The 17,085-nt window shown below is 43.3% G+C and overlaps 2 protein-coding genes and 1 long non-coding RNA gene across 3 annotated transcripts in view; 1 reads left to right on the top strand and 2 right to left on the bottom strand.

The window, feature by feature from the left end:
* The window catches only part of LOC142896257 (protein NLRC3-like), a 243,361-nt gene that overhangs the window by 168,922 nt on the left and 57,354 nt on the right, over window positions 1-17,085 (bottom strand). The window lies entirely within an intron of this gene.
* The window catches only part of dlgap2b (discs, large (Drosophila) homolog-associated protein 2b), a 48,239-nt gene that overhangs the window by 10,149 nt on the left and 21,005 nt on the right, over window positions 1-17,085 (bottom strand). Inside the window, exons 2-4 of the mRNA XM_076037576.1 lie at window positions 6,098-7,263; window positions 1,918-2,135; window positions 246-399 (exon numbers count right to left, since the gene is read on the bottom strand). Of these exons, the coding sequence (XP_075893691.1) occupies window positions 246-399; window positions 1,918-2,135; window positions 6,098-7,180 (1,455 nt within the window). The 5' untranslated portion in view covers window positions 7,181-7,263. The remainder of the gene's footprint in view (window positions 1-245; window positions 400-1,917; window positions 2,136-6,097; window positions 7,264-17,085) is intronic.
* LOC142896108 (uncharacterized) lies at window positions 13,901-14,285 on the top strand. Its single transcript, XR_012928300.1, has 2 exons — window positions 13,901-14,003; window positions 14,074-14,285. It is a non-coding gene; the product is annotated as an uncharacterized LOC142896108 (long non-coding RNA).

Genomic DNA, 17,085 nt, shown 5'->3' with positions numbered 1-17,085 from the left:
GTGCATATTTTAAATTTTTAAGCTTGAGAGGTACACATTTATTTTCCCTCTAAAACAGCAAAAAAATAAAAAAAAGACAATTTTAGTGCGACTAAATGTGTGTATTGTAAACAAAAAGCTTCTGACCAGCAGCAAAGACAGCGCTTTTTCATTTTGCTCCACATAAAGCTGCTACCTATTGACATCATAGCTCTGTCTGTTGCTTGTTGGTGTTGCTCAGTGCCATGCGTGCATTGCAGACTCACCTGGCTGACGCAGCTAGCCTGACTTAGAGTGCTGACGGCGCGCATATAACTCTGGTTGCGGGAGCGGAAGGGTGGGGCATGAGAGGTGGCGGGGTCCAGAGTGACACTAGGGTGGGGCCGCATATCTCTTGTGGTTTGCAGGTGGTAGCCCTGGCTGAACAGAGGGTGGGGCATTGTAAGATGACATTGTTGAAGTGAACAGTGAATTCACACTCAGGGCTAAATCTACTGTCATGAACAGAGGTAGCACCGACTGAATTAGCTTTTCACTGGAGTCTTGTCTTACACTTTTCCTGCCGCTACCATGTCAGACAATGTACCTGATGGTCCCCTTGATGATGATCTGCTTTGTGTCCTGATTTGTGAAGGTCATACAGCAGTAAAAGTACAGAAAAGTGCTAGTTTTAACATGGTTCACAAAATGTGTCTACAACAAAAGTGAACATGCACAGTCACTGGCTGCCGATTGGTCTTTCTCACCAGCGCTTGGATACCCAACCCAAGCCCAAACAGTATCGGGTTTGGTGCTTCACATACAAAAAGGAGCTGTTAATATTTGAATCTTAAATAGGCAGGAAGATAAATACATACGGGACACAATAAAAACAACCCTTCTAATATTTTGAAAGCAACTGTGCTTCATATGAAGAAGACTCTCAGTTGTGTTTTTCAGGCACAGCTGCTGCTACATATGTCCCAGTTGTGTGATTGATTGTGATCACAACAAGGCAGCGTCTTACTCATTCCTCAATTGAATACAGCTCAGAAAAAAGTGTTAGCACATGTAATGAATGAATTTGCCATTTAAAAAATGTAGAAGCACAGATACCAATAGTGTATTAGCCAGAATATAACCCAAAATACATGTAGATCCCTCTGAAGATCTGGTGACTTAGCCAAACTACTGTTGTCCTGTTGACTAAGTCACGCAAAGAAAGTAGTAGCTAAAAATATAATCAATAATTATGAGGAAGAATAGACAAGTCTGAAACGCTTTGCAGGCCCATTATTATTTAATCATTCACTGCAGTCTAAAAATATTAGGGCTGATCTGTTTGTGTTAGAAGCACAGAGTGATCGGAACCCCACTCAGTGGGTGGAAACGAAAATAGCTCAGAGCACCGAGGGGCCGGGGAGGTAATGGTAGCATGATCACGCCTCCTCATTTTCAGAGCATTTTGGCGACATCTGGAAAGAAACACCAACAACTAACAGGAAATCAAACGGTAAATTCAACACCTGGGATTGCAGGAAAGAAGTTTTGGTGCTTCTGGTCCAAAAGTAGATGAAGAACATGCAAATAACACTCTTCAAAGTGACCATTAAGTTCAATTAAGAAAAGCCGTTCTTTCCTTGTGTCTTGTATGAAAGACTTAACTATGTTTCACTTTGTATGTCTTGTCAATGGGCAACTCACTTCAATTAAACTCATGATTAAAAACATTGAGGTTTTTTTTTTATAATATTTTTGAACAGAACAATGCATTTAAACCCCCTGCGACAGTCATGCAAGCAAACTTGTCAAAAACGTGGCATGTGGCCTTTCTGTCAGGATACCTCCCTCAACTGCACCTTGACACATTGAGATTTCATTTGCAACGATGGAACCAGCGCGATGGAACCAGCGCGAGGTACGTGGTGGTGGTGGTGGTGAGTCGGCTAGTAAGCCTACCTGTGGGAGTCTAAATGTGTTCTTTGCATGGCTGATTTGAGTACAAGTGCATCGGGGCGAATGGCCTTCTGTGGAGAAGTCTTAGGGCTGGCGTCCGAGTCACCGCTCTCGTCATCCACCTCCCCCATCGCCTTGACATAGCTGCTGCTTCGCATCCGCCGACATGGGATCTCGTCATCCTTCTCACCGGGGTATCCGCTCCACTCATCCTGGGGCACCTGTGGATGATATTGGTTTTGCCGTATACCGTTCAAAGTAATACTTCCGTTTACAGAACACTTTGCCAATTAGCTTCGGTTTATTTTAAAATCAGCGCCATAACACAGGAAATTGTCGTCATTTTCATTGTCGTTGTTATTTCACCCTCCAAACTCCCTAGTCTTAAAGGTCCATTATGTAAAATCTGGCTTCATTTATGATTTTCATATTGGTAAAAGCTTAACATACTGCCCATAAATGCAATAAATAAAGTGTATACTGGCAGTACAATAAAAGTCATTTTAATTTTCCTACCCTTAGAACGGTTCTCATATGTATAGAGCATAGAGCAAGAGTCTTGCTCTTAGTTAGCTGCCATCTAGCGCCGCCCTTTTTTAAGGAAGCCCACCCGACAGTGCCTTAAATACGAAACTTGTCAGGAGGCTTTCTTAAAAATGTTATACTCTGGACCTTTAACCTTTAAAAGTCCTTTAAGAACAACTAACTACTACTTTTTTACATATCTACCAACCAATATCTAACCCTACCAGTACCAGTACCACCATGGCAGAAGGCAGTTTTCAATCTTAGACACAAGAAGTTTTTGATTCTGCATCCATCTGGAAAACTAGACACTTTTATCTGCATGAGTCAGAATACAGGAGGACCCAGAGGGTAGAGAGGAGAGACAAGCCCAGCATAGCGGGAAGGTAACCCTAACCTGCTGGTGTTGACGCACACGCTGCTCGTTTATAGAAAATTGACAGCCTGTGCAAATTTCGACAATTCCAGTTTTGTCGCGAAAGCTTGCGTTAAAGCACTTTATGCGCCACATGGACAGAGAGATACCGGAGTTGTATTTCAGGACTGTGAAAAGAAAATTTGAAACACAGAGCAAAATATATTTTTTTGGTAAATTGTTGCCACAGATAAACATCACTGTCACCTCAAAGTAAGAAGGTCGTGGTGCAGCAGAAATGGTTGTAAAAAACGAATGAATTAAATGTTCACTGTTTGTTTTCTGAATAGTTATAATCACCTAAATTGTAGTTAGACAATGTGTCACCGTGCTCCACCATTGAAATCACATCATATGAGCTTCCAGTTGTGGCTGTGAAAAGCAGATTTTCCTTCTCTTTGAGCATAAAAACCTTTCCTGCCTTTTTCTGGTCAGTGATTTCAAGGAATAGCTCAGAGGTCACCGTATTATATTGTTGTGTTTATAATTTAGATGAATCACACAATCACAATAGATCAATACATTCAAATGGATGCAGCATACGGAACAAGTGGAAATCCCTGATGTATGACCCGCAGTCACTGAACTATGGTGGCACGGCGCGAGACAACTGCGTCTGACGCCACCGTGTCCGTGTCACTGGTCCAGCTTGGGCAGCTTTCCCAGCGGACATGGTAGACTGAGCTGTTGAAACAACAGCTCCAGGCAGGAAGCTGTCGCTAATGACCTACCCACTACTCTCTTCACCCCGTCGTACAGCTGTTAATCTGCCGCAATCACCACTCCGGCCCCGCAGACAGCCAAGTGGTTGGTACTACTTTTGCCGAGCCCAGAGGTCGATTAGTGCCTCTGTGTGTGCTTTTGCTCGGTCTGTTCTTGCCTGCCGTGTTCTACTGTCACACATCCGAACAGCCAACATCTCCTTTGACTCAATGCCACTCGTCCACTGGGCAAGGTTTGAACTGCATAGTAGCGTAGGGAGACACTCAGCAAATACATAAAGGTGGAAAGCTCTAGAAATGGATGTTTTCTTACATCATTTTTTCAGTGTAGTTCACTCCGGTGTAGTTTATGAAAATTAGAATTAAAAGAGTATTGAAGCTTTATATGAAATGCTGCTAAAACTACCCTTGATCCAAAGCAAATTTGGGCTGCCCTACTCTGTTTACTAATGATTTTTTTTAATGTAAATAATAATACAACCGATAAAAAGATGATTCTTTGTTTATATTACATTGCCATATTGGGCAGTATATTTATGCTTCCTTGCTAACAGAGGGGGAGAAAAAGTCAGCCAGTCTTGCCATGCTCTACCTTTCCCTGCACAGAACCTAATTTTCATTCTGCTCCATCCACGTTATAAACCTGACACAACCTTTGCAACCATTGGCCTGCTGTGACGCACACTGAGAGCTCCAGAGAGGCGCTTTTAGCTGGCAGGAAATACACGGTTGTGAGGTTAACCAAGGCATTGACAAAAAAAAAACAAAAAAAACAGCCAGGCTTTCTGTTTCCTACGCGGGTATGAACCTTTGAAGCTAAGAATAACCGCACATTCCTCAATGCATTGCCTGATTGGGTACATTCAGGTAAATAGCATCTCCGGGAAGGGAAATTTCCCGTTCGTAGAGATGGTAGTATTTGGATTGCTAACAATAAAAAAAAAAAAAAAAAGAATTATAATTACGCCTCAACAAATTGTTCATGCTGCCTCCCCGTAAAATGGCGATGCAGACTTGTGTACAAGGATCAGCAAAATTCTCTCTCTCATGAGTAAAATAAAATATGCCAGGTTTTTAAAACCACAGTCAAGTACAACAATCATTTTCCCCGTAATTGACGTAATTGATCTACATGGATCATCTGAGGCTGTGGTTAATGAGACAGGGCTCATTAATGGAGGCTCATTAGCATATCCTTATTGTGTGCCTTTTTAATGCTTCACCGGAAACTTTCAGAATCTGTCTGGAGACCAGACGGCCAAGATGCACAACACTGGTTCAGTCAGGTAATCATTTTAGAATAAAACGTCTTTTCATTGCCACAAGTGTCTCATATTAAGGCTGTGGAAAGACTTGTTACTACCAGTCAGTTTGTGTTTTGTGTGTGTGGGTTTTAACAACTTGTTCACTTATTATATATACATATATGTGTGTGTGTGTGTGTATATATATATATATATATATATATATATATATACATTATTCTAATTGTGGGGAATGTAGTAAAAGCCCCAAACATATTGCGGCATACTATCCCAGTGTACTCTCGGACTGACTTCCATCTATCTGTTTTCTACAACTGTTTGACCTTCAGTCAGTATCATTGGTGAGTGGAGCCTATTCCAGCCAATTTGAGGCAAAGGTGTCCGGCTACATATTGACAAATAAATATCCACGTTCCACAGCTGCAGACATTTAGCCTAATGTGCATGTTTTTGGGCTGGGCGAGGAAGCCAGATTACCTGGACAGAACCAATACAGGCACAGGGAGAACATGCAAACTCCACACAGAAAGGCCTGGGTCAGAATCATACCTGCAACCTCGTTGCTGTGCTACTGCACCTCTAAACTGGCCACTGTGACTGGCACATTTTTCATGGTGCTGTGTTAGGACAGCGCTCAACTGGATGGGCTAATCTACGTGAGACCAAAAGAACGACAATGGTTCAGGAGGTATTAAGTTGTTATTGCAAACTCTCAAGAAACATTTATAGAGGATACGGGATAGCTACATTTATCAAACGTGTTCTGTTAGAAGGCAAATTAATTTGTCATATCAAATGCAAAGTACTAGTTTTGTTTCACATAGACTCAATGCCATGCTTGAGGTTTTTGTCGTAGAAAATCCCCTCTTATTACATACAAAACAACAGCACAGTCAATGGATCATCTCTTCCATCTTTATTCTACTGAATGAATGTTTGTAATTGCTGCAGGGTCTTTGCCAGATGACACATATTATTTTCAAATGCCAGTGGCCAAAAGGCACAGCCTCACAGATATGGGTTTCTGCTTGTCCTGTTGCTTCTGGGCAAAGGACCGCAGGTGATATAGACAAAGAAAGTTGGAATCTAAAGAGCATTCTTGGCAGGAATTGGAGTCAATTAGGTAGTATTCCAGAGAGTGGTTAATGAGTGTAGCTTGACATAAATATTCTGAATCCATGTTTAGGGTATTGATATGGAATCTGACCCTTTTTTTGGGGGGGGGGGCTATTTATATTGAATAAAGTAAAGCTTACCTGCAAATAGTGGCATGTCCGTGATGGTTTGAGGTCTGTGTGCATCATGGGTTTCTCTAGATTAAGCGATGACTTCCTGTAAGCTTCCTTGGCCTGACTGACGGTGAGTGTTGACCATGAGCTCCTCTTCATAAACTTGCCCTCGGGAGCCATGGCCATCGTCTCACAGGCTGCGCACTTGACGTCATTGTTACTCTTCGAGGTCTTGAGTGAAAGGTCCCCAAAGTGGTGACTGTGCATTGACTCTGGGTAACAATGGCCAGCATGCTCGCCGTGGTGCCGCGACATCACACTAGGTGTTCGATAGGTGCTGTCACTGTCCAGATTGTCATCAGAGCTCCACCACCCTCCAGAGCGATGCTTGCGTTCTTTGCTTTTGCTCCGCTTGCTCCCATGCTTGGTGGAGTGGTGGCCATGGTGATGATAACCCACTCCCCCTCCGCCTCCTCCGTAGTCACCTTTTGTGCCGTTCATCTTGGATGATCCCTCTAGGGAGTGGGACTTGGTGAAGAGCTTTTGAACGGAATGAACGAGGTGTCTGATGCGACCGGGACTCTCGCTGCGTTGCTCAGTGGTTGTGGAAGTGCGCTGGTATTGTAACGTGTGGAAGCCATCTCGGTGTAGAGGCAGTTGTTTCTCAAATTGGTCAAGCAGGTTAGCGGGAAGTCGATTGCTTTTGGTGCCGGACAGGTGGGAGGAGGCAGCGGCCGCTGCTGCGGCGGCAGTGACGGCCGGAGAGGTGGCGGAGGCTGTGATGGCAGCGCAGTCGTCCCGTGTGACTGAGTCATAGTACTGAGAGCTGTAGTGCATCCTGGGGAATGTGCTGCTGGAGATGTGGTCCGGTGCCGCAGCCGGGGGCATCATGACAGGGGACATCATCATACAGTCAGAGTGGATGGAGCTTCGTGGTGAGTACCGGTGGTGGAAGTCCATTGGGCAGCTCTCTGTGGGGCTAAGCAGGTAGGACGAGTGGCGGGATTCCGAGCCATGGTGAGTGTGAATGTCATGGACATGGGGATCATAGTCCAAGCCGTAGGGTAAAGGAATCTGGTGCTGGGAGCGGCTGCTCGATAAGCCCTTCATGTTCCTTGCTGGAGGGTGGCGTCTGCCTTCATTGACCTTGGAATTGAGTGTTCGAGATGGGGACCAAGGAGGAAACTTCTGGTCTGTTTGAGAGAGGGGGGGAGTGGAAGAAAGAAGAAATATTATACATATACTATTCATGTGATAAACATTTAATATACACAGGTCTAATTCCGAGATGTAAAGATACATAGTATTCACAAACGGGGGAATAAATATTAGCATACTAAAGATTTGCGAGTTGGGTTCCACCACTGTAGTTCGCCAGTCTGTTTAATGTTTGAAAGTAAATTGCCCAACCAGTTCCACATCCTTTGATTCTTATTCAGCCTGGCCATATGGCCAAATGTATCATAATCAGCAGCTCCTTCCAGCTCCAAACTTTCTAACTCTAAAGTTCCAAGTGGTACTGCTTAATGATTCATCACTCTTAAACCTTACGTGGATGTCAAATTATCCCTACAAATTTCCTGACATTCTAATTCAAAGTGGCAAAAAAAAAGACTTTTTTGCCTGAACGACCTCTCATATAATAGGGTTACGCTTTTATAATGATGTCAGGACACTCCTGTCACTGTGGACTGCAGAGATGAGAATACTCTTACTTGAATTTTACTGTTACCATAGTGATATTTTTCTCCGACCTGGCAAGTGAACAGGTTGTCTAAGCTCAGGGCTTAATTACATTGAAAAGAGCTGTGGACACCACTGGGATGTGGTCACAAAGCAACCAATTTTGTTACTTCAAAGAGACTTTGAAATGATAAAATTCAGTGGCTTCAACCAAAGGTTTCACCATAAGTCTTTTTGCTTTGCAAAAATATACATTTTATAGCACCATCTAAAGACGTGCTTTTATTATGTCATGCAATTTTTATATTCAATTAACAAATTCAGTCATTAACAACTTAGAAATGTAGTGTGCATAATAGACTTTCTTGGGGCATATGTCTGTCTGCTTGGCTTCCCACATAACAATTACATCCTAAGTCTTGCCCATGTGATTAAAAAAATGGAGATGATGCCGAATTGCCTCGAGTGTCTGCCATTCCCCTGCAATTAATTACTTGAAGTTATCTGCTACAGGAAACCCCAGTCTGGAACACTGCACATTGTGTTACATAACATTTGGGATCTCTGATCTCACACACCATTTCAAATCAGCCAGAAATAAAATGCACAGTTGTCATAGCAACCGTTGCTGAAATCCCAGGGACTGTAGAAGGATTTTCAAGGTTAGGGTGGATCCCAGTCACATAAAAAGTACTGTATGTAATTGGTTACAGAAGCCCGAGCTTTTTCCAAAACACTGCATTCACTGGAAAAACACTGCATTCCGACTGTTAAGGTAGTTTTCAAAGGTGTTAATTAATAGATTAGTTAATTCAGGCATAACACATGTAGACTTACATGTTGTTTATAATATCAAGCATGATTTCACTTGTAGAAATAATTTTAGTTTTCATTGCTTGTTTTGAATTCTGTTAATTTTAAGGTAATACTATTAAGATAGAAATATTCTAATACGCATATATAATGCTCATAAAATGAGTTCATCATTTTTTTTCCTCAAGGAAACAGATATTTGGAGGTTCTAAATGGTGGTTTTAAATTCAAAACAAAAATAGAAAGGTAAGAGAATTACCAAAAACCAGTGGGCCACAGATGGGGCAGTTCAAATGTGTTCATCTTTCTTCTCAAGTTTCATGGACAACCTTATTAATCAATTATTACACATCAGAGGTTAAAGTGGGTGTTCTCATTGACATTCACAGATAAGTAGCTACATGCATTTATAAGAGAGTCCGGTAAAACGAATTCTCCTCAAACAAATACGGATTTATTTTGGAGACATACGTTTGGAAGTTACTTAACATCTGCTTCCACAGAGCAGGGTCTGTATCTCATTCAGCCTGATCTGCATTTTCACAACAGTCAATGCGGCACTCTGATTAAATTTGCACTCTTGAGGTGGCTTGATTATCCCAAATTAGCTGCTGAGAGATTCATCCTTCAATCCAGATTGGTCCCTGCAGCCATCAACCAATTCATTTGAAGTTGAGTCAGTTTGGCCTAAAACATTTTCTTCCCATTGTTTGGATGAATACAGTAAATTGGTAGTGGGTGTGTAATGCTGTAAGGCATTTTGTATGGTGCAGAGACTTTATAGATGTCAGATATATGGTAATATGAACGGCACATTTCTACCAAAAGCAGTGTTTTTCCCCTACAATTATTCCAGCACCAACAGACCATGCCCCAACTGTACCACCTGCATCCCTAATGACATTTTCTATATAGATTGCAGCAGAAGTCATTGAAGGATATTCTCTCCGTAGAACAAGTCCATACCTTGTCCTTACTTGATGGCCTCATCTCATTTAGCTTATCCACACAACAGCATGAGATTTCTGTCTGCACATGGTTGCAGTAAAATTGGTAATGGTAAAATTCTCCTATGCTGCACACACTCTCTCTCTCACTCTCTCTCTCACACACACACACATGCATGTCAGCACACTCTTACTGTTGGGTAGAGGGCACCTTTTTTGAAAATATATAATGTCTGCCACCAGAAAAGTTTGGTTGTCTGCAGTTCTCGGTCAAATATCTCTTACCACTGTTTGTCTAAGTATATATATAGTGCTTATACATTTTACAATTTCCCAGAGTTCATATCTCCCCCATAGGTCTGTGTCATCCAACATCTGCAACAGACGGCGCTACAACCTAAGCTAAGCATTATGGCCTCAGTCACATGGCAGCCAGTCCGATGCACATTTCTTGCGGGGGAGGTGGCCCGATGTCAGGGAAAGCCGGCAGGCTCAACAGAAAGGAACTAAAAAATAAAGCTGTGTCATAATGCTAAGTCTGAAGACCCTGTAGGTAACAGTAGCAGCAGAGAGACTCAAATCCACTGCACTCTCCTGGAGAGTGCCACCCACTCATTCTGTGAAGAGTTGATGCAACTATGAGGCACCTCTGACCTCTTGCTTATTTTCCTGAGGTGAACCACACAGAGTTTCAGTCGCCTATTTAAATAGATACGATGCGGGGAAAGAACTCTTACTCCTAATTGTATAATAAACCTATTTTCTGACGTGAAACCTTGTGAAGAGTGTACTCTGCACTTTATACCTAAAAAAGTTGAACATGCAAAGGCTTGAGGCTTGGACAGTGCAGCTTATTGTATATACACACACACACAAACACACACACACACACACACACACACATATATATGCAAGGGAAAACATTTGAACATTTGGGAAAATATTCGATCAGAAATCCCTGTTTGAATGCCAGAACGGAATATTTTACAAAACCCTTTCAAGACATTCACTGTTTATGCTGTCACCGGCTGCGGGAAACTGAAACAACTCCTCTTTGTCTCTATTGATTTTTATTATTTATTTTGTTTGTTATTCTTTGTTCATTGAATACATATTCTCCTTCTGGCCTTTAAAGAGCTCACTTTGCAAGTCCATGGAACGTCGATGACAGCCTTCCTGCACCACCGCTTATGCAATCTATTGTGTGGCTGTGATCAACAAGCTGGTTCCTGGGCTGGATGTTAAATCTGCATCTGTCAGCACCTGCTGAATCGCGCAAAAAACCTCTCTTCCTGTCGGAAACACCACGCGCAGCGGTGGTGGTGGTGGTGGTGGTGGGGGGGCGGTGTTACCGCTGGTGCAGAATGGAGAGAATGGAAGAAAGGGAATCCTTTCTCCCTCTCTGGGAAATTACCAAGAGACCGCTGGCTCTTAATTTAAAGCTTTGGTGCTGCACTACTTTCAGTGCATAGCCAACAAATTCCCAAAATGGTTGCATAACTTTAGATAAAATGTGGAGGAGGATATCCTCATTTTATCTGGTGAAGGGGTGGGGGGCGTTTGGTACTCAGCAGCGGGTGGAGAATAACACCAGTCAGCGTTGACAAAAAACATCCGCTTTTAATCACCTGTTACTCCACAGAGCTTTGACTAAAGATTGGCCCCATTTACTGAGACACAAACCAAATCAAATCAGTTCAATAGACATTGAACTCAAGTTCAAGTGTGTGTGTGTGTGTGTGTGTGTGTGTGTGTGTGTGTGTGAATATGTTTACATTTTGAGTAAAATTGCGTTTCTGCATTAGGTTTTTTTTTTTTGTGGTTGTTATTGCTTTAAAGTTGTTCAAACTCAATCAACACTGATCTGTCTTCCTGAATAAATGACATTTCTTTCATATATAGTTCTTGGCAGCTTACAATAAGACAAACTGAGGACAATATTTGCACAAAATCTTTGTTTGCTGCAATAAAACAGCCAAGACGAGCAGCAAGCAGGCACAAAACAGTTCCTTAAGGGTCCTGTCTTTTTTTGCTTATGCACACAAGGGTTGCGGCTAACCTTATGTAAGTGGAGTGAGTGTGAGACGTTGCAACAGAAACAAAATCATATTCAATTGGATGTAGCTTTGTAGCAGAGGCTGCATTCACCTTTTGATATATCCACCCACTTCCGCCCACTGCTGTGTGCTCTTCTCGGTAGGCAGACTCTAGCTGATGTTGTAGTGATATCACACACCCTGGACACAACCTTCGTCTCTGTGCATGCTTCAGTAGAAGAAAGCTCTATATAGGGAACATGAAATCCATCATAGCTTCTTCGGCAGCAACGTCTAAAGCCTCCCACACTGCTTTCGGAAGATAGGGTCTGGAAACTGCAACAAAATATTCCCCCGGGATCTCTGTGTCTTTTTAAAGATATTTAGTACCCAATCTAATCTACAATGCATTTACCTGTCCTTTTCAGTGTTAGCTAAAACATTATATAAGCACCTCAAAATCCTGCACAGCAAAAAAAAAAAATAGAAATAAAATCATAGCCAAGCAGGTGTAGGAGGCAGTGGATTGGCTTCCAGCCTCTTCTCATTTCAGGTCTTGCAGCAAATGTTGACACGTTTCCTTGGAAACTGCTTATCAGATAAGTTAAAATTTCTGTTACCCAGCTTTATGAAAACAGGGTTGGCACTGAGGATGTTTTGAAAAAAACATGGCATCTGTTGTGGCCAAACACGCAGAACAGCTGAAATGTGGATATATCAAGTGCAGGAAAGTGACACTGTGGAAACAACAACAACAGGACACCCCTAACCAACACAGCCAGGTTTAATACCTGCCAGTCCTCACGAAACACTGAGAATTGACAACAAAAATTGAGTTTTGATTTAATGTTTAATGTTTTATCTTTAAAATGTTCTTCAAAATTATCATTTAAAAATACTTTAACTGGTGGTAAATAATGGATGCAAAATGCATTTTGACTTAGGGAGAGACTTTGGCTGCACCATGCCAAAGTCTGCACTCCATGCTAGAAATACATAAAAATAGAAGAAGAAGCCTTTATTGATCCCACATTGGGGAAATTTGCATAGTTACAACAACAATACAATAGAAAAGAATGGAGATTATATTGATTTAAAATAAATAAAATAATAATAAAATAAAAATATATATAGGCTAACAGGGAACAAATGGTGAACAAGACAAACAAGATATTCACAAGATATTGTTAATTGTTAATTATATCGACAATTGAATTATTTTTGAAATTATGTACATTATATTGACCTATAAATGTTTTATAGCACCTTTATAAAATCTCTCAGGTCGTCCTCAGATGAGCCCTCCATCATAGCTTCCAGTCATCCCGGTTCTCCATACATCTGGCCAGCTCGTCTATGCGTTCTTGAGTACATCCACATATGTTAGTGTTTGTCCTCCTAGTGACCGGTGCCCATGTGTTGGTTCCTACAGAACCAGTTTGCTGGCTGGCAGCTCCTGGTGCCTTTGGCAGTGTCCTGCTAGTCTCATTCTCCTGGCTGATATTTTATCGCTCACCCTTGGTATTCCAACATACAGATTCCTGTTGGTAATATGCATACTCTTGCTTATGTTAAGCACTACATGTTCTCTGGTGTAGCAACCGTCAAGAGACTTCTGCAGCGTTGGCTTCAGGGTCCAGCATTCACTGCCATAGAGGAGAACAGATTCTACCGTTGCATAGAGAAGCCGAGTTTGATTTGTCAGGGGAGATTGGAGTTCCATACACTGACCATGCCATTCAGGGCCTTCCATGCAAGTGTCTTTCTCACTTTAAGATCTTGCTCTGTTGAGTTGACCCATGATCCCAGGTAGTTGAAGTCCTTGACTTCCCTAAGAGCAGTGCCTCCTGTTGTTATCAGAGGTGGATGTCCCGATTGGATGTTGTAGGTGATCACCTCAGTTTTCTTGGCATTCAGCCGAAGGCCAACCTTGGCACACTCTGACTCCACTCTGCTCAGTAGCTCCTGTGCTTGGTCCATATGGTTGGAGAGTAGGCTGATGTCATCCGTGTAGTCCAGGTCTGTCAAGGACTACTTCGGGATATCGTCTCGACCTCCTTGGTGTTAGAGTGAGGCCAAGGTAGGTGTTGTCCATGATAGATGTCAGCTTGGCCAACAACATTATGTCCGCCACCTCCTGGATGGAGTCCAGTGGACAGTCCAGGATGGAACTGGCTCTCCTAACCAGTCTATCCAGTTTCCTCCTGTCCCTGTCTGTGACGTCACTCCCCCAGCACACAATGGCGTAGCTCACCACAGAAGCCCCCACAGATTTGCCTATGTCTTAGCGGGCGTTCTCATTGCCTCACCACGGTACGGTTGCCGGGCGTTCGCACTAGCTGCTACACGGTTGTAGGGGGTGCTGTTTTGGTACCTCAATCGCTCAGGGCCCAAGCGAGACGAAGCGAGTTTAGTGGTGACGTAGCGACGAGCAGAGCACTGGATTGGCTCACTGTCCTCGTCGATGTTCCCTGAAGGAGCGGACATCGACGCCAACTCCTTCGACATGGAACTTCCATGTCAGGTACATTTTACCGTGAATACAAGTAGCTGCTATTGATGGTGTACAAATATATTTATATGTGTATACATTTTTTGAAAACAGCTATTTCAATACATGTTTATTTTATCTTTTGGGGAGAGGCAGGCGAACCGGGAATGCCCTCGACGTCGCGACTGTGTTCGACCATATTCGCGAAAACGATGAGCAGCAAATGGCGAAGCGCTCGGAACAAATCGAGTTGCTCCTGTGTGAGGCACGGTAAGCTAGAGAATCCGAGGAGTCTTGAGGCGAGAGGAAATACTGATTCGACGAGAGGACGTGGCTCTTCGCCGCGAGGAAGCCTCGAACATCTCATCCTTGGCTCGCTAGGGCAGCTATTTCAAATAAGTAGACGTGTTTACTGTCTGTTTTCTGTTTGTTTGTTTTTAAATAAATACTATTTTTTGCTATTTTCCCGTTGTATCTGCCTCGTGTTTACTTTTGGTGAAAATATAAAGGTTGAACTACACCTTTACTCTCCCAGAAAACGAAACAATAAATTATAAATGTTGCCTGCATAAATGATCAACTGTGACTTCAGTGAGGAAAACTCTTCTTTCTTTAACAGAAAAGCAATCACAGACCGAGCAGCAGGTATGAAACAACTTCTACTTTGTCCATCGCTGCGCTGTTGTGTATCGCACAGAAATAATGCCGTCGAAAACATTGTCCCCCTTTACCGCGTCAACTCTGTCCACGGTCTCGTCATCACAGAGCCAATGAAAACACAATCGTACCGAGGCGAGGCGTGGCGAGGCAATGAGAACACGCCCTTAGAAAGGTACATTTTCTTATTTGTGTTGAGCAGCAGGTGGTTCTTCTGACAACAGTCCAAGAATTCCCAGATGAGTCCTCCGTACTGCTACTTTGTCCCTCTCTGATATACAGCTGAAAATGGCTGAGTCGGAGAACTTCTGCAGGTGACAGAAGTTGGAGTTGTACCTGAAGTCCAAAGTGTGAAGAGTCAAGAGGAATGGAGAGAGCACCGTCCCCTGCGGGGCCTCCGTGCTGCAGGTTACCACATCTGACACACAGCTGTTCATCCTCACATACCATGGGGTGGTCGCACCCCACCACCCTGATCACAAGTGGTTTGTCTTACGCATGTTAATGCCAGGTGGGAACAAATGTGGTCAAAGCTGTCCACTTGTGATCGGATCACATAAACCACTTGAAAGTGACCACGTGGGAACAGGGCCTTATTGTCAGCACCACTTAAAAGAGACTGTAAAATTCCTTGAAGAGACCAATCAATGCCTAATTAACACCACTCTTCTTTTAAGGTAAGAGATTTTTGTATTCCTCGTCCACACAAAGTAAATAACTCCACAATTGCTTCTGAAAATGGATGGATGGTAAATGGACTGCACTTATATAGCACTTTCCAGCACCTTCACGGTACCCCAAAGCACTTCACAATAGCCTCTCATTCACCCACACACTCATATACCAATGGGTGGCTGCTGCCATACAAGGTGCTGCCAGCCCAATTGGGAGCAATTTAAGGTTAAGAGTCTTGCCCAAGGACACAACGACAGACTGGGATGGAATGAGATTTGAACCGCCATCCTTTCAGACATTGGACAACCCACTCTACCTCCTGAGCTACAGACTCTGCTTAATCAGCACTTCCCTTCCCTTTTCTCATGGTTTGCCAGAACTTTGCAGCCGGCAGAAAGCCCAGATGGCCTCAATCTGCAGGCTGTTAGGCTTCTTTGCTGCTTTTATACCCCTTATTTAATATTATACACATTAATATATGGAAGTCAGAACAACAGTAGTCATTCTGAAATGTTCTGATGACAGGAGACATAAACATGATAGTGTGATTGCGACCAAATTCACAGATTAATTGAACGCATCCTTCTTGAATTAAATGTAACGTTGGGTTACTTAATGTAATCCCTGGTTCTTTGATCTTTTCACTATGGGAATCGCTCTCGCGTGACCAGTTCTGGAAGCTCCAATGACAAAACGTCTGTCCATGACAGACAGGTCGAACTGTACCTGGGGCCCACCCCTACCCACTACCACAGTCGACCCACCCCTTTCCAAGCATTCTCAACGGTTTTCTTACCGTGTTCATGCAAGGAGGGACATGTTGGTGAAACACCTCACTTGTTATCAAAGAACCAGGGATTACATTAAGTAACCCAACGTTCTTTTTCTAACTTTGTTCGGTGTTTCACTATGGGAGATATAGACAACTCCCGGAATGCATGAGCATCCCGAAGCGCTATTTATTAGGGACGTAAACCTCCTTTTCCTGTCTACGCCTCTGGCACTGCTGTATCAAGCACCGCCTGTGCCACAGAAGGACCTGAAACATCCATTCTGTAGAACCTAACAAATGTGTGGGGCGACGCCCAGCTTGCCGCCTCACACATATCCTGGACTGAGACTCCCCTGAACAGAGCCCATGAAGTGGCCATACTCTGAGTTGAATGAGCCCTTAAACCTTGTGGGGCCTGAAGGCCTCTACAACCAAAGGCAATGGAAATGGCCTCCACAGTCCAATGAGAGAGTCTCTGACGAGACACTGGCTTTCCCTTATGAGCTTATTAACAGCTGGTCGACTTTCCTGAAAGCTGCTGTCCTATTTAAATACACCTGTAGTGCCCGTACTGGGCACAAAGTGTTGAGCCTTCTCTCTTCTTCTGACGAGAAAAGCGGAGGATGAAACGCCCTTGATTCGATCCGGCTACACTTGTATGTGGCCTCCACCACCTTCGGAACAAAGGCTGGATTCGGCTTTAAACACACCTTAGTGAGCCCGGGTGTGAACTGCAAGCAAGAGGGTCGAATAGATAACGCATGCATATCACCAACCCGTTTTGCTGTAGTTACAGCCAACAGTAAAACAGTTTTCAGCGAAGCAAACTTTAGCCCCACTCCATCCAAAGGCTAAAATGGGTGTTGAGACAAAGCCTCCAACATGATTGACAGATCCCAAAGGGGAACCAAGGGTCTGGATACCGCAAGTTTCCTTCGAGC

Source organism: Nelusetta ayraudi, unplaced genomic scaffold, assembly GCF_046127955.1.
Source record: "Nelusetta ayraudi isolate G7.1 ecotype Tasmania unplaced genomic scaffold, CSIRO-AGI_Nayr_v1 ptg000052l, whole genome shotgun sequence".
Taxonomy (NCBI): Eukaryota; Metazoa; Chordata; class Actinopteri; order Tetraodontiformes; family Monacanthidae; genus Nelusetta; species Nelusetta ayraudi.
The sequence above is the reverse complement of the archived record's forward strand: the minus strand, read 5'-3'. Positions and strand labels throughout refer to the sequence as shown.